Source organism: Neovison vison, chromosome 12 (assembly GCF_020171115.1).
Source record: "Neovison vison isolate M4711 chromosome 12, ASM_NN_V1, whole genome shotgun sequence".
Classification (NCBI taxonomy): domain Eukaryota; kingdom Metazoa; phylum Chordata; class Mammalia; order Carnivora; family Mustelidae; genus Neogale; species Neogale vison.
Window position 1 is genome coordinate 53,638,796 of NC_058102.1, and position 24,344 is coordinate 53,663,139.

The following is a 24,344-nucleotide window of genomic DNA, read 5'->3' on the forward strand; positions in this document are numbered from 1 at the left end:
GGCTAATTTAACTATTTGATTGGATGTACAAGGAATCAGATGCATTGTGGAGATGAACAAAAAGTGATCTAATGATTCCTTATGAATCATAGTTCAGCTTTCAGTTTCTGGGTACAGGTTTTGTTCCCAAGACATGGGTAGACAGCTGCCAGGCTGCAGGAAACTTGAAACTTTCTTTCAGTCTCCTCACACCCTCATTCCCTAGGTACTTCCCCCCGCACGTCCCTCCTCCCTCCTGTTATTCTTGAGAATCACTGGAGACCACAAGGTGTCACTAAGCTCTGCAGACGAGTCCGCTCCTATTTGGATATTCTTGTCTCCCTATCAATTTGTTCCTGCTGTGGTCAGGATTTTCTCTCATTCCCTAAGTTTGTTGTATGGTGTCTACTAATTGCATTTCTTTTCTTTTTTCCTTTCTTATTGGTAAGCTGCAGTAAGTCAGTCAGTTACTGATGTGAACAGTTGCTGTCAGTATCTCAGAAGACCATAGAGAAAAAGGGCAACGTTTTCTGGCTCCATCTGCTGGAGAGAGTCTGTACTGCTTGTTTTTGTTACTAGATAAACTTGTCTGAGATAAGCTAGAAAAGTTCCTAGATACAGCTGGGCATTTTTCAGGAATTTGGCCTAAAGATAAAACTACTGTTAGCAGCATTGTGAGGGACTGAGTAGAGGAAAGTTCTGGATTTTCAGCATTGCAAAATGTCTTTTGTTAAAGTGAGGGCATCAATTGGGAAGGACTGAGATCTTGAAAACAGGAATGGGGACATATGAAAAGATTCTAATCAAGCAAGCTAGGGACATGGAACCCTAAATTCTATTGAGTTTTTTTCTTTTCTTTTCTTTCTTTCTTTCTTTCTTTCTTTCTTTCTTTCTTTCTTTCTTTTTTTTTTCTAATTAATGTAGTCATTCCACCCATCCGAAGAGGTTAACCATGCTTTGCTTGAAGCACCTGTAATGCCCTCCCTTAAATAGATGGATTCTAGGTCAAGTGAACAGAAGTTTAAACTGAATTCTATAAATAAGAGATCATGTCCCTTCAGCCAATTTCCTGACTTCAACCATTGTACAGGCCCAGAATCTCTTTAATTAAAACTGGGAGGCAAGCTTTTGAGAAAGAACTCTATGAAACAAGAAAACAAATTATATAGTTCATTTTCCCCCAAAAGGATCTATGACCATTAACCTGAATGACTATGCATTAAGGAAAGGGAAATAATTAGACTTTTGAGGAGCTGTTGAGCAGTGGCTCTGAATGGACACTAATTTCAGGAGACCCAAACCGTCATTGTATTATACTGATCAGAGTAGGGGCATAAGGAGGTCAAATGATGAATGAAGTTGTGGCTTAGGTCTGCTCATAGGTCGGCCTATTTTCTTCGTCCATCAGAGACTTCTCCCTGGGAAGACGCTTCAGCTAAGCCCATGGATGTTGGTAGCTTCTATCTCCTGAAGACTATAATCCAAGAACTCCTGGATCTCTGTGTGTGTGTGTGTGTGTGTGTGTGTGTGTGTGTGTATACACACATATATATGTGTGTGTGTGTATATATAAATACATATATATGTATGTATGTATATATATATATATATATATACATATATATATATATATACATATATATATGGATTTCCAAACTTGAGCAAAGAAAGAAAATAAGGGATCATTCCCAAAATATCTGAGGCAAGATTAGCAAACGAATTATTCTGGAACGACCAAAGAATCACTTGCTAGACTCCACCCTAGAATCTTGAAAGCGGGAAACACCCCACTCCATGCCCTTTAGTGAAAGAATGTGTACTAGAGTATCTGCAGTGTCAGCAGTAGTATCTGAATTCCAAGACCTTTGTAGACCACTTGCAGCATAAAGTGTTAGGTATTGTTTTTAAAGATTTTATTTGTTTATTTGGAGAGGGCAGGTGCAGAGGGAGAAGCATACTCCTGCTGAAACTGCTCAGTTTCAGCAGGAGTATGCTTCTCCCTCTGCACCTGGAGCCTGATGTGGGGCTCGATCCCAGGACCCCAGGGTCATGAACCGAGCAGAAGCCAGCTTCTTAACAGACTGGGCCACCTAGGCGTCCCAAATGTTAGGTATTTTTGTGTCTATCCCTTGTACAAAGCAAGGTCTTGGTGATTATTGTTCCTTGAAATATTTTGTGTTTTCAAGTAGTTTAGTCTGAAAATCAGGCAAATAAATATTCTTATAGCTTTACAAACACTATTGTGCTCATATAATAAAAACTTTTTTTTTTTTGCTGGAATGTAGTGCCAACATACCATAATACAAAAGTTTTACCCATCATTTTATATAGCTGTCCAACTCAACATACATGAGTTGGTTTGTTGTTGTTATGATATGATGTGCAAGAAAACGTGTAAGTTTGTGATCACCATAAAGAGGGGAACATAAACATCACAAATAAAGTTTGTCTCTGAAGCATTTAACCCTTCACATAAACTTCCTTGGCATTTGTATGATTCTCTTTCAATATCAGTCTCCCATGCAGAATAATTCTTCAGTTTTCCCCTGGCACAGAATGACTTACCAATTGATTCTCCATTGTTGGAGTTTCTGTTTCTTTTCCAGCCTGTGTCCCCAGCCACACATCTGTATTTTACTTCTGCTATCGCTTAGAGAAAACGTAATATACTAATATACTTAATATACTAAATCGTCTTTTGAGGATTTATTTATGTGCTAGACAATTTAAAAGACACTAGAAATACAAAAACAGATACGGAAGCCTTATGTAATTTATAGTCAGGTGAGGGTAGAGGTGGAGAACATTAATCAAATATTCACTCAAAGATTGATATATGTAAGAACAAAAATGTGATAAATATTGGGGAAAGGACTATAATGTTGGGATATTCGACCTTGTTATGGAACTCAAGAAAGGGTTCTTAAAAATTCAGCTTCTACACAAAGGATGTTTGAGAGTTCACCCAATGGAGAAGAGAAAAACGAGAATTCAAGATATAGGGAAAATGTCTGTAATGCAGTTTGGTGAAATTCTGTATGAGTTCTTGAAATTTTGTCTAATGTGACTGTGGTGTTGGGAGTTTGGGTAAGTTTTGTGTAGACAGACACTGACTCAGTAAGCAAGGATGAGACCTACGCGGGATTTATAAGCTGTGTTACAGAGTTTGGTGTTATTTTAAGAAAGATGTTGAAGTGTTTTTCAAAAGAAAGTGTGAATTGTCAGTATATGTATTTTTAAGTATCACCTAGGTTGAATGGCAGAGAGTAACTGAAATGGGTTAGGAGTAGAACAGGAACACCCTGTTATGGCAGTTATTTGATATTTTAATTCTTTGTTATTAAGATTGTGAAAACGGTGAAGAGAAGAGGTCAGATTTGAGAGATATAAGTAAAAAAACAGGTGATAAGACTTGGTTTTGTGAGAAGTGGAGTGGAGAGCAGCCCGGAAGTGTGGGCCAGAGAGAGTGGTAAGGGGACAGCCAGTTTATAGGTTGTGTAATTTCTTATAGGCTGTGCCATTGACTGAGAGGCTAAGGACTGGAGGGTCTTTCCTTTTGTGAGGAAAGTTAATGAATTATTTTTATACATTGGGTTTGAAATGCCTTTGAGATTTTGGATTTGATAGGTTAAATAAGCACTAGGGTCTGGTGATCAGGGAAGGACTGGGCCAGAGATGGAAATTTGAGAGGAATTGCTTTGTACATTTTGGTCACTGAAGTTGGAAGAATGTAAGGATATTGTAGAGGCAAGATGTAGAGAAGACTGAAGTTCCAAAAATACAGGCAAAGAGAGTCATTGGTCATTGATTATGCAGATGAAAAATATATTCATTCTATCTACTCAGTTTCTATGACATTTCATTTCCTCTATTAGCCTTCCTCCATCTCTGAGAAGTAGTACTATACCCACACGAATGAACAAATGTGTGTGTGTGCATGTGCACACAGATAGAGCCCTCTGGACTCTGATATGGCCTGACATCAAACTTCATGTAGTGTCATGTGTCTTTTAGTCAGAGAAACGGAGACTGATTTTCTGCAGTGCAGATTAGAGTTGACAGATCCACTGGTCATTTTGCTCACAGTTTTGGTTGGCAACCCTCCTACGAGACACCTGGGCACATTTCGTGCTCCGGGTTATCCGTTTTTCTTCTACTGAAAACCTATAAAAAAAGAAAATGCTTATCTTTACACCATTATATGTCCAGAGACTCAAGAAGGCTTCAGAAAATGCTTTCTAATTTTTAACATCAAAATATGATCATGAAAACAACGTAAACAATACATAGTATGATGGATAAAGTAATTCTTCCCACCCTCAGTTTTATTTCTCAAGAGAAGTTAATAGCTAACGATGGTTAGTCAGAGATGTGTATGGATGTTGCCAAAAAGGCACCTCTGGTTTACTTATTTGGAAATTATTGAAATGAGCGTAAATTTATATTTTGTAAGCTAAACTTGTGCTCTTATAAGAGATTTTACACTTTTCCATTTACCTCTTGAATAAGGTGATAAAATAAAAAAGCACTATTGGCAAGCCCTATTTCACACCTAAATCTTCTGAGTGGGTCGAGAGAGATTTCTTTTGTTTCTCAACTTTCCAACTAGACCATTTTATACATGTACTTATCAGGTCATGAGTCAGTCAGGAAATTTATACTTGTTTCTAACAACATCAGAGGACTCTTTCTTGTCACACAATATGGGATTCAGACTGCAAGAAAGCTAAAAAACAATAAACTCACAAATGGGTGTCAAAAGGTTTGTTGTCTACCCAGGTCCATGACTGCCTTCCGGGTGGAATAGATAGGCCAATCCAGTAAAACACTGAGGTATTGAGGTACTGCCACAGGAAACTCTAAAGAGAATTGGAAATGTTACATGAAACAACTGACTGATCCTTATAGATACAAAAAACTATATATCTTTAGAGAAGCTCCTATGTGTTTGGCCCTGTGTTAGAAGCAGGAAAGGGACAGGTAAGACATATTTCACATTTTTCTTTCTTTCTTTTTTTTTTTTCAAAAAAGATTTTATTTATTTGAGAGAGAAAATGAGTTGAGGGGAGAGGCAGAAGGAGAGGGAGAAATGAGGCTGGATCTCAGGACCCTGGGATCATGACCTAGCTGAAGTCAGACACTTAACCAACTGAGCCACCCAGGTGCGCCTACTTCACATTTTTCTAACAGATCAGAGCAGAGGGACAAACTACTGCCATGCAATGTGGCAACAATAAGGTGGAATTATGTATGGTTGCAGGAGATACTAAGGCTGTGAAGTCAAACTTCCAAATTCGTGTCCTGCCTCTACTGTTTACTACCATGCGTCTCTACAGTTACTAGGTTTCTTACTTGTTTTCCCCAATCTCTGCAACTCAGATTATTATAGTACCTATCCCAAAGAGTTACCATTGTTTTGCTATTAAATAATATTATGATATACTGCCTAGCACATAATAAATTCTCATTACATAAATGTTAGTGGTTATTGTTAAATACGAGTATGAAATAATATATAGAAGGAGGGGAATATACAGGGAAAATTAAAGAAAGCAAGCAATGTTTGAGCTGGTGTGAGACATACTGTTCATAGTTTCTGAATATCTCTTATTCTTTTTTTTTAAACATTCTTTTTTTTTTTAAGATTTTATTTATTTATTTGACAGAGATCACAAGTAGGCAGAGAGGCAGGCAGAGAGAGAGGAGGAAGCAGGCTCCTCGCTGAGCAGAGAGCCCAATGTGGGGCTCGATCCCAGGACTTTGGGATCGTGACCTGAGCTGAAGGCAGAGGCTTTAATCCACTGAGCCACCCAGGTGCCCCATGAATATCTCTTATTCTATAGGACTATAACCCCTGAACCATATATATGGTCAGATGTAATGAAAGCTATGTTTCTAAGGCTCCCTTTTGGCTAAGTGTGACAATGTGACTGACCTAATTTCTGGCTAGTGAATTAGCCAGATACGGAAATTCTAATCGCACATTTAAAAGCTAGGGCTCTATCCTTCCATTCGTCATTTTCCTCTTTTCTGATGGCTAGCACGTGGATATGGTGTAAATCAACCGGAAATAGGTAGACACAGAGAGCACCCTACTGTTGAGCCCAGAAATCCATAGCTGTACAGACTACAGTGTGGTTGACATGACCTATTGTATATACGAATAGACAGATTTCCCTCCTATTTTAACACTTTGAAATTGAAAACATCAGTCTATAGCTTGTAGTGGTTTAATTGGGAGCTTTGTTTTTGCTTTTTAATTATGCTAATGCTTTTAAGTGTACTAATGTTACCTCTTATAATTAAAAGTGTTTTAGATTCAATAAACAAAGTACACAACTACCTTGTTTAAGCTCCAGTGATTTTGGTTCTCCCCCACCTGCAGCCAAACTCGTATGCCAAATGTCATAGCTGTTTGTAGGAACATCAATAGTCATTGGCATACGAGAGAGAGAATAGTGTTATTCCATTGAATTATCTTTGCACTATGGCCAAAAAATCAGTTGACTAAATTTTGGTAGGCCTGTTTCTAGTGTCTTTATTCAGTTTCCCTGATCTGCATATCTCTCTTCTGCCAATTTTATACTATATTAATTAATTTTGCTTTATAGTAAGACTTGCATTTAGTAATGTACATTTTCCATTCTTCTGCTTGCTTTGGGTCTAGTTTTCTCTTTTTCTAGACTTTTTTTTTTTTAAAGAGAAGTTTAGATGATTAATTCTACATTATCTTCTTCTCAAATGTAAGCACTCAATGCTATACATTTCCTTCTAAGCTCTGCTTAAGCTGAAACCTGTGACTTTTGATGTTAAAATGTTGTTTTCACTCAATTCATCATATAATTCAAAAATTTTCCTCTGATCACTACTTCTTTGACCCATACATTATTTAGAAGTGTGTTGTTTTATTTTCAAATATTTGGGAATTTTCCAAATACTACCCCATTTCTAATTTCCAGTTTAATTTTGTTATGGTTTGACACATGTTTTGTATAATATCTGTATTTGTAATTTTTTAAAGTTTACTGGGTCTCCAAATATGGTCTGTCTTCATGAAAGTTCTAGGTGTATTGAAAAAAAAGTGCAATCTGCTTTTATTAAATATAGTTTTCTATAAGATTAATTAGGTCAAGGATGTTGGCAGGGATGCTGAGAAAGGGAACCCTCCTACGCTGCTGGTGGGAATGCAAGCTGGTGCAGCCACTCTGGAAAACAGCATGGATGTTCCTCAAAAAGTTGAAAATAGAGCTATCTTACAACCCAGCAATTGCACTACTGGGTGTTTACCCTAAAGATACAAACGTAGTTATCCAAAGGGGCACGTGCACCCGAATTATAGGAACAATGTCTACAATAGCCAAACTATGGAAAGAACCTAGAAGTCCATCAACAGATGAATGGACAAAGAAGATGTGGTATATATATATATACAATAGAATACTATGGAGCCTTCAAAAGAAATGAAATCTTGCCATTTGCAACAACATGGATGGAACTAGAGGGTATTATGCTAAGTGAAATAAGTCAATCAGAGAAAGACAATTATCATATGATCTCTCTGACATGAGGAATTTGAGAAGCAGGGCAGGGGGTCATGGAGGGAAGGGAGGGAAAAAATGAAACAAGATGGGACTGGGGAGGGAGATAAACCATAAGAGACTCTTAATCTCAGGAAACAAACAGCATTGCCAGGGGGAGGGGAGTAGGAAGAGGGTGGTTGGGTTATGGACATTGGAGAGGGTAAGTGCTATGGTGAGTGCCATGAAATGTGTAAACCCAGTAATTCACAGACCTGTACTCCTGGGGCAAATAATACATTATATGTTAATAAAAATAATTTTTAAAAAGATTAATTAGGTCGAATTGGTTGAAAGCATTGTTCAGGTTATTTATTTATTTATTTATTTATGAGACTTGTTTTTTCAGTTACTCAAAAAGGAGTGTTGACAACTCCAACTGTAATTGTGAATTTCTCCATTTCCTTTTTTAGTTCTATTGGTGTTAACCTTGCTGCATATATGTATATAATTGACCCCTGCTATGAGATTCAGGGGACAGAGCGGGTTAATATTATGGACTGAATTGTGTCTCTCTAAAATTCCTATGTTGCAGTCTTAACCCCAGTACCTCAAAATATTTATTTATTTATGAGACTTGTTTTTTCAGTTACTCAAAAAGGAGTGTTGACAACTCCAACTGTAATTGTGAATTTCTCCATTTCCTTTTTTAGTTCTATTGGTGTTAACCTTCTGCATATACATATATAATTGACCCCTGCATTATGAATATGACTGCATTTGCAGTCACAGCCTTTAAAGAGGTCATGAAGCTAAAGTAGGGCTATTAGAGGGGTCTTAATTAAGTCTGATTGGTGGCCTTATAAGAAAAATTTGGACACACAGAGAGACACAGATGCACATACACAGAGGAAAGACCATGTGAGGACACAGTAGAAAGGTGGCCAGCTGAAAGCCAAGGAGAGAGTCATCATGAGAAATGAAACCTGCCAATATCTTGATCTTGGACTTGCAACCTTCAGAACCTGGAGAAATTAATCTTTATTGCCTAAGTCATTAAATTTGTGGTATTCTGTTATGGCAGCCCTAGCAAACTCATACAACCCCTTTATCATTGTGCAATAGTTCTCCTTGTTCTTGGGAAGGTCTTGTTTCTTCTTCTTCCTCCTCATCCTCCTCTTCTTCTTCTCCTTCTCCTTCTCCTGCTTCTCCTCCCCCACCTCCTTCCCCCTCCCCCTCCTCCTTCTTCTTTTTATACCTCGTACTTGATTGTTGAAAGCTGTCTAGCATGTGGCGACTGGGTTAAATAGCTTTGTGGATAGAAATGAACACAAAGTTCCTTCTCCTGTGTCTTCAATGTGGGCTTTAAGTTTATCATTACGGGGGTGAGTGTGCGAATTATTGCTATCCTCAATGCGCCACAGGTTTCCAATTCCTGTAATGTCTCGTGTTTCCTGGTTTTTGTTTGTTTGTTTGCCAGAGAAATGTCTGCTTGACCGGAGCATTTCAGTTTCCCTTTGCACCATGCCTCAGAGAAGATCTCTCTGCATGTTCTTCCTCCTCCCCTGCCCCTCTCCCAGTAGTGTTCTTCTTGACTTCCTGTTTGAAATCTGTTAGCATGACAGAGGCAGTGGATGCAGTGGTCTTGCTTGTTCTGATTATGCCTCAGTCTTAGGCAGTCACTCATCCCTGTGTCTTCTCTGTGTGGCTTTCTCTCTTCTGCCACCCCTACCCCCGCCTGTAACTGTGATCCCATCCAGTATTCTCACCCCTCCCCATCCTATTTTGCCTGTGCAGCGGTGTTTCACACCAGTTCCCCAAGGGCACTTGTCCTTCTCACCAACACATACATGCATGAAAGCTGTTGTTCCATAGCGTACATGGCAGACTGGGGACAAGGATCTTGGCGGAATTCCTTGCTACTTCAACATTGCTGTTTTCTTCTCCTCCGGGGCTGGACCGCGAAGGACACATTCTTATGGTTCTTTCTAATCTTGAGAACCAGTGGCATTTACAGAAAAAAATAGCCTTCAAGGGGTTGTAGAATCCCCCAGTTTCTGCCAAGCCCAGGAGCTTCTTTCACATTGTTTTTGCCCAGTTGCACTCAGACTTAACCCATTTTTCAATTACTCTGACAGAACTCCCCTTTCTGATGTCTGCTGTCTGATTTGTGTGTTCCAAGTAAGTGAGCACATGTCTTCTCTCCCACAGACACCTGATTCAGCAGAGGTTTTGGCTCTGCAAACTTAACTTCCCAATGAATTTGAAACAAGCTGGCAATTTAAAGTTAATTGACTTTTCTCATTTAAAAATTGTAGTAGCATTTCAAGATCTTTGCATCCTTCGTGAAAGCTATAAACCTCTTTTCTTTTCCTGTTTTTTTGTTTAACTATCTCTTTTTCTCACTCTCTTCTTCCTCCCGTTTCCCTCCTCTTTCTACTTTTCTTTCTTTTTTCTTTTTTTTTTTTTTTTGCCATATGATGGCACAAGGGAATTCTAGAGGGACTAATAATTCTGTTTCATTTTATTCTTCACTTATTTGAGAGCTGGAAAAGTATTTGCTAGAAAATTATTTTCTGGTTTTTGGAGGAATTATTTTTTTCTTATATATATTTTTTATTTATTTATTTATTCTATTTATTTTTATTTCTTTTCAGTGTAACAGAATTCATTGTTTTTGCACCACACCCAGTGCTCCATGCAATATGTGCTTTATTTAATACCGACCACCTGACTCCCCCAACCTCCCACCCCCTGCCCCTTCAAAACCCTCAGGTTGTTTTTCAGAGTCCATAGTCTCTCATGGTTCACCTCCTCTTCTAGTTTCCCTCAACTCCCTTCTCCTCTCCATCTCCCTATGTCCTCCATGTTATTTGTTATGCTCCACAAATAAGTGAAACCATATGATAATTGACTCTCTCTGCTTGACTTATTTCACTCAGCATAATCTCTTCTAGTCCCGTCCATGTTGCTACAAAAGTTGGGTATTCCTCCTTTCTGATGGAGGCATAATACTCCATAGTGTATATGGACCACATCTTCCTTATCCATTCGTTCGTTGAAGGGCATCTTGATTCTTTCACAGTTTGGCGACCGTGGCCAATGCTGCTATAAACATTGAGGTATAGATGGCCCTTCTTTTCACTACATCTGTATCTTTGGGGTAAATACCCAGGAGTGCAGTTGCAGGGTCATAGGAAAGCTCTATTTTTAATTTCATGAGGAATCTCCACACTGTTATCCAAAGTGGCTGCACCAACTCGCATTCCTACCAACTCTAATATATACTTTAATCTGACTTTCACATGTCTTTTTTGGAAAAGAAATATGTATGCATAAATCCTATGCTGATTCTATTCAGATTCTTTATTTATCCATGAAAGAGAGCAATTATATCTGGCCCATTCATTTGCTTAGGAATAACGTGAGAGAGGTAATCTGAACAGGAAGAATAAAGTTTCTAAACAAACTGAGGGTTGCTGGAGGGGAGCTGGGTGGGAAGATGGGGTAACTGGATGATGGACATTAAGGAGGTCACATGATGTAATGAGCACTGGGTGTTATACACAGCTGGTGAATCACTAAATTCTATCCCTGAAACTAATAATGTACTGTATGTTAACTAAATTGAATTTAAATGAAAAATTTTTTAAAAAGTTGCCTCAGTTTACTGGTCTCCCTAGTCTGGTTAATCAATTGCTAGAAGACATGTCTTTTCTGCATTTCAGCATTCTTCCCTTTGATGGTGAGCAGGAAATAGATGGGTTTCTGAGTGAAATCTTTTGTTGCATAATTTCTCCAGGAAATGATTTATTATTTATCCCTTTCAGAGCATTCTCATGAAATGCTTTCCAATTGATATCTGCTTCCCCTTTTTTGTCTTAAAACTACCTCTTGGAGAAGAAAATGGATCTCTTTTCAGCTCTTAATCTATCCTGAATTTGGCTTATATTTGAATCAATTTGAACTGCATCTTATAGACAGTCTGACAGTTTGAGATTTGGGGTTACTCTAGGTTATAGCGAGACGATAGTTTACTTCTGCTCTTGTTTTTCTTGTGGTGGTGGATTCCTCTCAAACTCAGGAGACTTTTTTTTTCTCTTCAGAAGTTTCAACAGCTGTGCTGTCCACCCCAGATGGCTATGACTCAACCAGGGTAGTACAGCACTGCTGGTCACTGGGTTTTCAGAACCAGAACCTTTGACATAACTTGTTATGCAAATATACTAATCCTCATGCTGATTATCCTTATTTGATGTTTGCTAATTAACATCTACATTGGCCTTATTAATTAAAGGTCCAACATTCATGCAATAAAACTCCCATTTAAATTAAACCAGAGTTAACAAAGTATTCTGCTCAAGGGAGAATGAAATGTTAGTGAGGACTATTCTGTATTTCCTTTCTCTCAGTTATCATCTTAATTTTAGCTGCTATGAAATCTGGCTGCAGCCTTTGGGAACATTGCAATAAACACGAGAGATGAGGTAAGATACTTACTGTCTTATATTTTAAAATGGAATCTAGTTAGCAGTGGGGATCTCTTGTGAAGGAGAACTTAGGTGTACAGTACCAAATGAATTCCTTCAATCCATAGCCCCCCCCCAAAAAAAAGCCTAAAATAATCCTGTAGTTCAATGATTCATTCAAACAGTATTTGCGTAGTTAATAGCAATGAAGTTTAGAATTTAATTCATAGAAATTTTCAAATATGTGGGACGCCTGGGTGACTTAGTAGATTAAGCGTCTGCCTTTGGCTCAGGTCATGATCCCAGGGTCCTGGGATCGAATGCTGCCTCGGGTTCCCTGGTCAGGAGGGAGCCTGCTTCTCCCTCTGTGTGCTCTGCCTGCCACTTCCCCTGCTTGGGCTCTCTCTGACACATAAATAAATAAATAATCTTCAAAAAAATAAATTTGCAAATATGTAGCCCAATGACTGCCTTGAAAATGTGAAAGATGCTATAATCTCTAGTTTGATATCTCACCATATCAATGAAGTCTCGAATCATCAGGAGATGTGAATTTTTCATGGCACAGTCATTTTTGCTTTCATCCCAAGATTTCTTATCTTCAGCAATCCAGTAACATTTCCCTCCATGTAGCTTCCAGGCTTTAGAGGGGCATGATTTGTGAGCAGTGGAGAAATTGAAAGAAACTAGAAGGAACAAAGATAAGTAATTAAAAGAAACTCAGAACCGTATCCCTAATATCATATACTGATGAAGTTAAGTGTCTGCCCTGGGTCAGGTCATGATCCCAGGTCCTGGAGTTTAATCCTGCATCGGGCTCCTTGCTCCTTGCTCAGTGGGAGCCTGAGTGCTTCTCCCTCTGCCCGCTGCTCCCCCTGCTTTTGCTCTCTCTCTCTCTCTGACAAATAAAGAAATAAGATCTTTTAAAAAAAAGTAAGAAAAAAAAAAAAGAAATTGAAGTCTTAGAACCAGAGGAAAGAGAAAATAAAAGGAAAAAAAAGGATAACAGCTAAAATCTCTCCAATGTATTTAAATTTATAAATTTATACTTTCAAGAAACTCTTCAATCCCTAAGCAGGATAAATATGAGAAAAATCATAATGTAAAAATAAAACAAACTGCGTAAAACCAAAGATAGAGGAAAATCTTGAAAGCAGAGAAAAACTGCATGCCATTTACAAAGATACGACTGTTTAAAGGAAAAAAACCCTCATTCTCATCATGTACTGAGGGGGACAGAACATAGTGAAAAAATGTCTTCAAGGTTTTGAAGGGAACTAAGAAACAGACTCTTAACTAGAGAGAGCAAACTGAGGGGAGGTGGATGGGGAATGAGTGACGTAGGAAATGGGGATTAAGGAGGGGCTTGTGCTGTATGGGACTATTGAATCACTATATTGTATACCCAAAACTAATATTACACTGTACATCGACAAGCTGGAATTTAAATAAAAACCTTAAAAAATTGTTTAAGGAAAAAAAAATCAACAAAATATTTCACAGTCAATGAAAATATCTTTCTAAAAACATGGCAAATTTAAGACACTTTCAGATAAAAGAAAACTAAAAGGATCCATTATCAAATAGTCACTACAGTGAATATCAGAGGAAATTCTTCAGACCGATGGGAAATGTTTCTAAGTGGAAACTTTCATATCGGAGCGAGAACAACATCAGAAATGGCAAGCATATAGGTAAAAATAAAAGCGGAAGGTGAGCAATGTATATTCAAAGGATCCTTGCTCTTGCTTTTAATATTAAGTCCACACACTTATCTCAGTTGTACAGTTTTTCTTTAGATTCATATAATACACCAAATCCAAACCTTTCCAGGTAATAATGCCAAATATATGCTGTGATTATAGTTAAAGACAGCAACTATGCAACTGGGACTTTTAAGAACATATTTAATAAGAAACTACTATATTTTCACTTCTATATTTCTGATAGTAGATAATTTGACTAGATAGTATGAAGCAGGGCTTCCCAACCATTTTTTAAAAAAGATTTTATTTATTTGACAGACAGAGATCACAAGTAGGCAGAGAGGCAGGCAGAGAGAGAGGAGGAAGCAGGCTCCCTACTGAGCAGAAAGCCCGATGCAATGTTGGGCAATCTCAGGACCCTGGGATCATGACCTGAGCCCAAAGGCAGAGGCTCTAACCCACTGAGCCACCAAGGTGCCCTCCCAACCATTTTTTGTATCACAGAATATTAAAAACATTTTTTCTAAAGTGCAGCAACCACCTGGATCTTTTTATTTATTTTTTGTTATTTTTTAAGATTTTATTTATTTTAGGCAGAGAGGCAGGCAGAGAGAGAGGGAGGAAGAAGCAGGCTCCCTGCTGAGCAGAGAGCCCAAGCGGGGCTTGATCCTAGCACCCTGGGATCATGACCTAAGCCAAAGGCAGAGGCTTTAACCCACTGAGCCACCCAGGCGCCCCCACCTGGATCTTTTTAGTTCAAGAACCTTAATACATACAAATGTTAGGGCACACCATTGAAAAAATGCTCTTTTGAAGATAACTTTTGCTAGAGATAATTAGATCCTAAAAGAATTAGATTAAAGTGTTGCTTAGCATGTAAAAAGTAAGGGAAATAGCTAAAGGGAGACACTTAGCTAGAGGTGGAATGGGGAAATGTTTGCATAAATGAGTTCATAAGGCAAGGTTCCCCTCGAGGTTGATGACTTTTATATCAGTGCAAGGGTCATATGACCAAATGTTGGGTTCACCAAAAGGTGAGGGAGTGAGTCAGTGTGACTGATTAGTCCAGGGTCTTCAAAAGTGCCTGAAGTCATCCAATCATTATTAGCTCCTTTGTGTCTCCCTGCACATGAAAATGTAAACTTTGCAAGAAAATATCTTTGATTATTTTTTTTAGCAATTCCATCAACTGAAATAAAATTAAGATAAAAATATCCCAAATACTTGAAAAAACACACAACACAGCAGGAAGTACAAATAGCAGATTTTGTCACCAAAGACTTTAGGTGTTTACAAAATCAAATGTATCACAAATAATAATGTTTTAAATTATTTTAAGAAATAAAAGAGTAAGTAAAAAAAAAAAAATGAAAAGATCAGATAACAGGAGACTATCAAAAGCTAACAAGTTTGTTTGAGAAGAAGTCCTTAAGATTGAGAACTGATCATTGGGGGAGATTAGGTGGCTCAGTTGGTTAAGCCTCCAACTCCTGGTTTCAGTTCAGATAGTGATCTCAAGTTCGTGAGATCAGGCCTTGGGTCTGGCCATGGGTCCAGCTTTGGGTGATTCCACTTGATTCTCTCCCTCTGATCCTCTCCCTGCTCACTCTCTCTAAAATAAATAAATAAATAAATAAATACCTTTTTAGTTTTAATTTTTTTTTAAAGATTTTATTTATTTATTTGACACAGAGAGAGAGAGATCACAAGTAGGCAGAGAGGCAGGCAGAGAGAGAGAGGGAAGCAGGCTCTATGCTGAGCAGAGAGCCCAATGCGGGACTTGATCCCAGGACCCTGAGATCATGACCTGAGCCGACGGCAGAGGCTTAACCCACTGAGCCACCCAAGTGCCCCAATATATACCTTTTTTAAAGGTATATTTTTTTTTAAAAAAAAGAGAAAACTCTGATCATTGAAATTAGACTCCATGAATGAGTCTGTTGCTTAGACACAGGAAGAGAGGGCATTCGCAAGCTGCAGGATACACCTGGAAACATTGCCTTCAGCACAAGTCGACAACAATGAAGACAAAAATGGGATGGTAAGTGAAATGGAGGAGCATAATCCTATTGTACTTCTAAATTCTAGATTTAGATTCTAGAAAGAAAATAGAGAGAAGGTTAACAAAGCATTAGGAATGATGGCTGAATACATCAATTGGGTTTTACTTCACATACTTTAAAGTTTTATTGTTTTTCTTTCCAGATGAATTGATCTAAAACTCTAGGAGCGGTGGCTTACACATTAATAATAATAGGATGAGGATTAGAAAACAGGTTTGGGGCGCCTGGGTGACTCAATTGGTTAAGTGTGCATTTGGCTCAGGTCAGGATCCCAGGGTTCTGGGAAGAGTCCTGCATCAAGTTCCTTGCTCAGTGGGGAGCCTGCTTTTCTCTCTACCTGCCGCTCCCCATGCTTGTGCTCTCTCCCTCTGTGACTTAAAATAAAGAATAAAATCTTAAAAAACAAAAGAGAGAAAAGAAAACAGGTTTGACAGAATTTAAAGCTAGAGCTTTATTTAATACACTACTACTGTTTCTGTAGTAGGTAATAGTATATTGCAGTGCTTTTTCTCTGGAGATAGTGTCTCATAAAATTTGCCCTCAGAATCACACAAGTTTAAAAAAGAAATAGAACATACGGTGTATCAGATAGTTTTCAGAATGTGGTCAAGGGGACTTGGAAATATCAAAGTCCAATTTAAAGTTTTAATACATTCCTAGAATTTGTATGTACACTACATTATGGACCGGTAGGTCTTTCTAATAGAATTGTATCTGGATGTTCAAAAGAAGAATGATATATAGTTTTTCAATATGGAGTTAAGAATTAAATTAACAAATGTTTTTAATACCCTCCCCAATGTCCATCGCCCAGCCACCCTATCCCTACACTCCCAACCCCAGCAACTCTCAGTTTGTTTCCTGAGATTCAGAGTGTCTTATGGTTTGTGTCCCTCCCCAGTCCCGTCTTGTTTCACTTTTTCACTCCCTTCTCCCTGCAACCCCCCTGCCCTGCCTCTCAAATTCCTCATATCAGAGAGATCATATGACTGTTGTCTTTCTCTGACTTTAACAAATTTAAAGATGTAATAAAACCACAGGCAAAAAATGCAGAAAGGCTGAATAATTGTTTTCTTGACTTTTAAAAGTGTGTGTATATGTAAGAGCAAAAGAAAGATTAACATAACATTACCATTTACAATAAGTTTGCATGTAATAACATTACCTACTTAAAAAAAAAACTGAATATGTCATAAACTTTAAGAATGAAAATAGGGGTGCCTAGGTGTCTCAGTCGTTAAGTGTCTGCCTTTGGCTCAGGTCATGATCCCAGGGTCCTGGAATGGAGCCCCTCATTGGGCTCCCTGCTCAGCAGGAGCCAGCTTCTCCCTCTCCCACTCCCCCTGCTTGTGTTCCCTCTCTTGCTGTTTCTCTTTCTGTCAAATAAACAAATAAAATCTTTAAAAAAATAAGAATGGGGGCACCTGGGTGGCTCAGTGGGTTAAAGCCTCTGCCTTCGGCTCAGGTCATGGTCCCAGGGTCCTGGGATCGAGTCCCGTGTCAGGCTCTCTGTTCCTCAGAGAGCCTGATTTCTCCTCTCTCTCTGCCTGCCTCTGCCTACTTGTGATCTCTGTCTGTCGAATAAATAAATAAAACCTTTAAAAAAAATAAGAATGAAAATATTTTGACTACATTCTGCACTTGTGTATGTCCCAATTGAAATAAAAATGATAAATGCAATCATTTCCATGAAATACCTTTTCATTAATCTAGAACTCTTTATAAGCTCATTTTTCTCATTTGCCTTGGATCCTTGAACATTTTTGTCATAGACTATAATGGATCCATAAAAAACAATGACCTTAACCATCCCTCTATAGGGTAGAGGAATCTCTCTTCAAATATATTCTGGTAAAACCGATGTTACTGTCCATGTCTCTGGAATTAGACAACATAAAATAATGTTACCTGTTGAGGTGATTGTTTCAGATTTATTTTTACCAGTACAGAATTTCTCTTCTGATTCATTTTCCACTGCATTATGTCTTGCATATTTCAACTGGATAACTGATGAAAGAAGAAACATATTTTCCTAATTAAATACAAAGAATAAAACTATTGGGTTCTAGTGACTCTCTAAAGTTCAATAATGTAGAAATTCTATTGTAAGTTAAATAATTAAAAACTTAAGGAGACAAACAACACTATTTTTTTAAGGCTTGATCTTTTCTTTGCATTCTTATTACTTTTATTAACATATTAATAAAATATGATCTGGGAGAGGAGGGCTAGTCACCTAATTTTTTTCTTGGAGTTTTCATATTTATTTTAATGAACACAAAATCACCAGCTGTGGCCATAAGCCTCATTTGTATAGTTTGGGTTTAGTGAGATATTGTTAAATTATGTCCAGTCTCACCTGATTCAGAGGGAAGATTTTATATGTTTTGGTTTGGTTCATAATTCTGGTTCTTTCAGGATTTTGCATGTAAATGCTGCATAGAGAAGGGTAGGGTGAGCCTAGAGTAGTTTTTCTCCAATGAGGAAGGTATCTTTTTTTTGAGGGCCATTTAACCGAGCTTACTTTTGGTAATTTCTAATTTCATAATATTGTGTATTATGCAATTAAATCTTTAAAATCTATTTTAGTAATGAATCTATTAGTAACAAAAATATTTTATTAAAAAACTGCTATGCTAGTAACAAACAAATCTATTAACATAACAAAAAATATATAGAAGAGATTTTATTTTTTCTTCCCTCTGCACTAATTTTACAGCTGCAATTAGACAATAGTTTATCTTAAACTGGTTAAATAGATTTCTGGGGCTTAAAGTTTGTATGCATTGACCTGTTCTAGGATTTCATCTGAAAGCCTGAATTCTTTGGAATATATATAGTCTGTATATTACCTTTGTTCTATAGATATATGTGAAGAACTTTTCTCCAGACATTTATTCAATAATTAAGATATTTGCTATCTGAATATTGAATTATGCTCTTATGTCCAAAGTACATGAGTACAATTTTTAAATACTCAAGTTAGTTGATTAATTATAGGCAGATTTCTCACTTATTGATACAAGATTGATAGTGGAGTAGCTAATATGAATAAACTTATATAGAAATATACAACATAATTTAATTTCCTTTAATCTGAATGTAGTTTTAGAGAAGCTTGTGTATAACTTACTATCAACCTGCATTGTGCGATTTGATCACAAAATATTAAAATATTCTTGACTTCTCTTTCCTTTATCAGTGAAATGAATCCATAATGACATTGCGTGCGGAAGGTCTATGAAAAAATCTCTAATCTTAATTTTTTCAAGTTTCATATGTTCTGTAAAGCTGTCCTGTATTGTTCAGGAAACACTTGAAAGGCAAACACAATTACAACAGGTCATTAAAGAAAAATGCTTTAGGATAAATGAATAATCTTGATTAATTACTTACTCAAAATGCTCAGCACAATTACTGCTACAAATAGGGTGAGGATCATTGCACATCCAACTTTCAGGAAAATTCCATGATGGTGAGAATCTACAATATTGGATAGATTGGACAGATAGAATTTGATCGTAAGACCAGCCGTTAAATCCTTATATAGTTAGAGGTAAGAGGGACCTGAATAAACTTTCTTGGTTATCAAGCTTCTAAGTTAATTTCCTTTGAAATACATAGACCCAGCTTCTTTTTGCTCATGTGCATACACACAGAGAACATATTTGCCTTTCTGGTTTGTGAAGAGGAGACTTATAAAACTGTGAATGGATATGAGTTTTTCTTTGTGGGTTCATCATACGTGTTTCACAGCATTAATCTTACAGTGATCTGCTCTCTGCAGTCCTATGTTTTTTTTTTTATAGTAAGAAGGTAAGAAGGTCTTTTTAAAAATTTTTTAATTTATTTTTAGCATAACAGTATTCATTATTTTTTTTTACCACACCCAGTGCTCCATGCAATCTGTGCCCTCTATAATACCCACCACCTGGTACCCCAACCTCCCACCCACCCCCCCGCCACTTCAAACCCCTCAGATTGTTTTTCAGAGTCCATAGTCTCTCATGATTCACCTCCCCTGCCAATTTCCCCCAACTCCCTTCTCCTCCCTAACTCCCCATGTTGTCTATACTATTTGTTACTCTCCACAAATAAGTGAAACCATATGATAACTGACTCTCTCCTCTTGACTTATTTCACTCAGCATAATCTCTTCCAGTCCCGTCTATGTTGCTACAAAAGTCCTATGTTTTTATATAAGACTGAGACCCTCCAGATTCTCTTGTAAGTTTGTTGACAACACCCACCTATTTGGATTAATCCATTATTTTCTCTCTTATGTAATATGCCTACTTTACATAATGATACATAACAGTAATTTCATATATTTCACTCATTTTTATTTTAAAATAAAAGTACTTTTAGGGATTACCTTGTCCAATGTCTACATATTTATATGGATATTCAAGTCCACAATTACAGTTATTTGAAAAGAGAGCTGAGGTCAAGCCTCGGCTCTCTTGGCTACCCAAACAGTGGCTAGTTTGCTATCCATACTATCTCATTGTCTTTGGAGTACCGAAAGATAAAAATAAATCAGGAAAAAAGCAAGAATTATTAGCTTTGGCTGATAGTTAAACTAACAATCTCTAATCCAAAATAATTGCAGTATATCAATCCAACTAGATATATGATATATGCAAACATATATACAATACATTGAGAAAGTAATGAAATAACTGATGTTGAAATATAACCAATTATAAAGTCAAGCATCAAGACCAATTAACCTGAATTCTTATCTATTACTACAGAGAGCTTTGCTCTATGTTCAAATGACTACTGTTGTTGAATAAAATATCTTTCATGGAAGCTTATTAATTCTCAGAGCATAAAATATCCATTTGTTTTCATGTACATTTCATGTAAAACAAAGCAAATTGTGCCCATCAAGGCAATTGCAAGAAGAAGGGGATTGTATCCCTACATATGTTTTTAATATAAACAGCTAGGTGTGTGGACCTAAAAACTTACAGAATAAAATTTCAGATTTCATTAGAACACTGACATAAGGGTTATTAGGTCATTCTTTCAGCCCCCAAAGTAAGATTTATGAAAAGCACAAATTTCTCAATGTTCGTCTGGGATATTCCCAGTGGAATCATACTTTCTCCCTAGTAATCTGCTCAATTTTATCATGACAATCTCTTTGTTTTATCTTAAAGAACAAATGAATATGAAGATTAGGAGAATAGGGAAAGGGTCTCAGCACATGTGAGACTCTGAAGTGGTAAGGCATATGTAACTTCAAGGAGGAAAGAGGACAACAGCCAGAGCAAAATAAGTAAAACATAGGGAGTTAGAAGAGGAAAACTAAGACCATGTCATATCATATGTAGGGCTCTGTAGAACATGACAATTCAGTGTATCAAATAATTCTTTCCATTTACAATGATATGACACATGAGAACAGAAGTTTTATTTATCCTACCCTAGGGATATGCAGTGAAGAAGTAATAAAATATTTGGCTTCAGGTCACAAGCACCATTGTGAGTAGGTAACTTCATCTTTATATATTTAGGTGTTCTCTTTTTAATATTAGTAGACTGGACCAGATAGCATTAAAAATGTTATCCCCAAATCTCTAAACCAGGAAGGAAGTAAAGTTCTATCTGTAAACAAAAAGGAAATCAAACCCTGGAATGCAGAATTGAAAATACTAGTTTTGTTCCTTGAACTGCGCTAAAATAACTTCTGGGAAATTGGACTAATAGTATGAGAGTTTTTCTGGGTGGAAGAAGAAGAAGGCAACTCTAGTCCACATTATTTTTAAAATTAAGTTCTATTTTCTCATTGAAAATGAAAGCACCCAGACTAGGGAGAAAAGAAAGCGGATAAGCTTTTATTGGACAAGCTCAGAGAGGTAATGTTTAAAAATAAGGAATAATATGTTTTCACAATCAGAGAAAACCACACCTCAGATTTATTTGGTAACAGCAAATTAAAAAATATAAAAGAAGAAATACATTATTTGGAAATATAGTAAAGCAAAACATTATATTCATTACACAGTACAAATGCAATGAGACTTAAATTATGTAAACATTTTATATAAAATTTATAATATAACAAATTCTTACCCTAGAGAAAAGAACAGAAATGCAACACAAAAGTTTCCTTAATACTTTAGAGGACGAAAAAACACACTGAATATGAAAATCTACCACCTTTTGCAGTGGCTTGTGTTTAAGGTACAATGTTATCCTTAGTTATGTGTCTTTCTCTTCGTATTCCACAAATATTCTATTACTCAGAGTTTCATTAATTCTAAACTTCATGAAATAAAATACCAGCATTTCATGTGCTCTTAGTTTAGTTCAACATTGTTATCCTAACATTATGCAAGTTTCAAAAAAGATAATTATCAATGTGAATTATAGCCAAGTACTTTTTTCCTCTGTTTAAGAGAATTTATATTATAGTCAAAGGACAGATTTAATCAGAGGTACATGAAACTGTAAAGAAAGGGGGTCATAAATATAGAAGTCACTGTATAAATGTTCACTGTAAGAAATAAAAAGAATAGAAAGGCTATGAAAATCAAAAGCAAAGTTCAACTCATCCCCCTACTCACCCTCCTTTTGGGAACCCTCAGTTTGTTCTATGTGGTTAAGAATCTGTCTTTTGGGGGCACCTGGGTGGCTCAGGGGGTTAAAACCTCTGCCTTCAGCTCAGGTCATGATTCCAGAGTCCTGGGATCAAGCCCCACATCAGGCTCTTTCCTCAGTGGGGAGCCTGCTTCCTCCTCTCTCTCTGCCTGCCTCTCTGCCTCCCTGTGATCTCTGTCTGTCAAATCAATAAATAAAATCTTAAAAAAAAAAAAATCTGTTTTTTGTTTTTTCTCTCTGTTTTTTTCTTCCTATATTCATTTGTTTTGTCTTTTAAATTCCATATATGTGTGAAATCATATGGTATTTGTCTTTCTCTGAATGACTTATTTCATTTAGCCTAATACTCTCTAGCTGCATCCACAGTGTTATATGTAAATGATGAATCACTAAATTCTACACCTGAAACTAATATTACACTGTAGGTTAACTAACTGGAATTAAAAAAAAAAAACTTGAAAAAGAAAAGAAAAAAATAAAACTATAATTAATTTTGTCTGATTAAAAACATTCACTCATTCTTTTTTATTTTTATTTTTATTATTTTATTTTATTTATTTTAGTTTTCTTACACTTATTTTATTTTGTTTTTAAAAATTATTAACATATAATGTATTATTTGCCCCTGTGGTACATGTCTGTGAATCATCAGGCTTACACATTTTACAGCACTCACCATAGCACATACCCTCCCCAATGTCCATCACCCAGTCACTCTTATTCTTGCATTCAATCAACTTTTCTTGGAATCCAGCCTGCTAACTATTTAAGACATATACAAATGCAGGATAGAAGTAAAGGAGATTAAAGGTAAAATATTAATTTTAAAAGGACCCCTAAAGCCAACTTACCAGATTTCTGAAGTGACGATGAATTTTCTAAAGAAAAAGTCCTATCAATTTTAATATCAGCATAGACTGTATCTCCAGCCATTGCACATTTAAAAAGAGAGAGAAGACCAAAAATGACATTCTACTGAAGGGAGTCTCATAGTTCTGCAAATAAACTTCCGGTAAGTCAAATAAATCGAGATGGACAATTTTCTTCTGCTCTCTCAAATTTGGTGGATTTCCTTTATGAATATAGGACAAAAACAATGTGCTCAGTCTTACCAATCAAGGAATAGATTCTTGAACACTTCATGATATGGAAGAAAACTACTATTCTTATAGCAGTTTTCTTGCTCTACAGTTAGTTTTCTAAGTTTGGAATAATTATAACTTTAGAATAATTCTAATACCACAGAAGATATCATATCCCTTTTTACCCTTCTATAAACCACTTCCTGTTTTAGTTCAGACATATATTCTCTGGCAGAAGCTCTGATCTTTCAACATTTTCTCCAACGTGGAATAGCAATTTGGAAGGAGGATAAAGAAAAAGAGATTTTATTATGGAGATAATAGAAATAATTGATAGACTTCTTATCTTGAAATACATTGCATTTACCTAGCTAATACTTTTTTTCTTAACACCTAAATAAAAACTCCCTTAAACCTCTTATTCTCTCATGTGCTTTATGATATTAGCATCAAACTGAGTTAAAGCATGGATTCTGCAGAGAATTTCCAAACTGGAAAATTATGTTTAAGAGGCAGAAATAAACTCTCGGTCAAAATAACTCAAGGTCGTGTCATTAAAAAAAGTAAATCTTATGTTTAAAAAATGTTCATAGAATTTTCCTTTTGAGCACAATATAGAAAACATAGATTTTAATCTCCTGGTTCTTCTAAACCTCCATTAAAATTATATTAAAGGAATAAAAATTTAAAAGCCTCAAACAATAATGAAAGTGAGTTCTGGCAGCTAAGGAAAAAAAAAATCAGCCAATTTCTGAAAGATAGAGATATAATCATGGATGAAACAAAGCAGAAGGAAGTGAAGTCTAGAATAAGCAGAGGGAAATACCTGAGAAGGGACCAGAAGGGACCTTTGCAGAAGGGACCTGCAAAACCCTCATAAGACTCAGATCTCAGAAATATCAGATATGAAAAATGA

At 36.6% G+C, this 24,344-nt stretch overlaps 1 protein-coding gene across 1 annotated transcript; it reads right to left on the minus strand.

The window, feature by feature from the left end:
• Positions 1 to 2,704: 2,704 nt before the first annotated feature.
• LOC122891365 (killer cell lectin-like receptor subfamily B member 1B allele B) lies at positions 2,705 to 23,330 on the minus strand. The gene is made up of 6 exons (XM_044226969.1): positions 23,198 to 23,330; positions 19,131 to 19,217; positions 17,643 to 17,741; positions 12,482 to 12,651; positions 4,726 to 4,838; positions 2,705 to 4,143 (listed from the first exon to the last, which is right to left on the minus strand). Exons 1-6 carry the CDS (start codon positions 23,277 to 23,279, stop codon positions 4,029 to 4,031), a joined length of 666 nt encoding a protein of 221 aa, XP_044082904.1. The 5' UTR covers positions 23,280 to 23,330; the 3' UTR covers positions 2,705 to 4,028.
• Between the last annotated feature and the right edge of the window lie 1,014 nt (positions 23,331 to 24,344).

Bases quoted from the DNA above. Each gene is read 5' to 3' on its own strand.
- LOC122891365 (XM_044226969.1), bottom strand. From the start codon at position 23,279: ATGGCTGGAGATACAGTCTATGCTGATATTAAAATTGATAGGACTTTT. The intron at 19,218-23,197 runs GTAAGTTGGCTT...CCAATATTGTAG, and splicing joins ATCGTCACTTCAGAAATCTG to ATTCTCACCATCATGGAATT. The intron at 17,742-19,130 runs GTAAGTAATTAA...TTCTTTCATCAG, and splicing joins AATTGTGCTGAGCATTTTGA to TTATCCAGTTGAAATATGCA.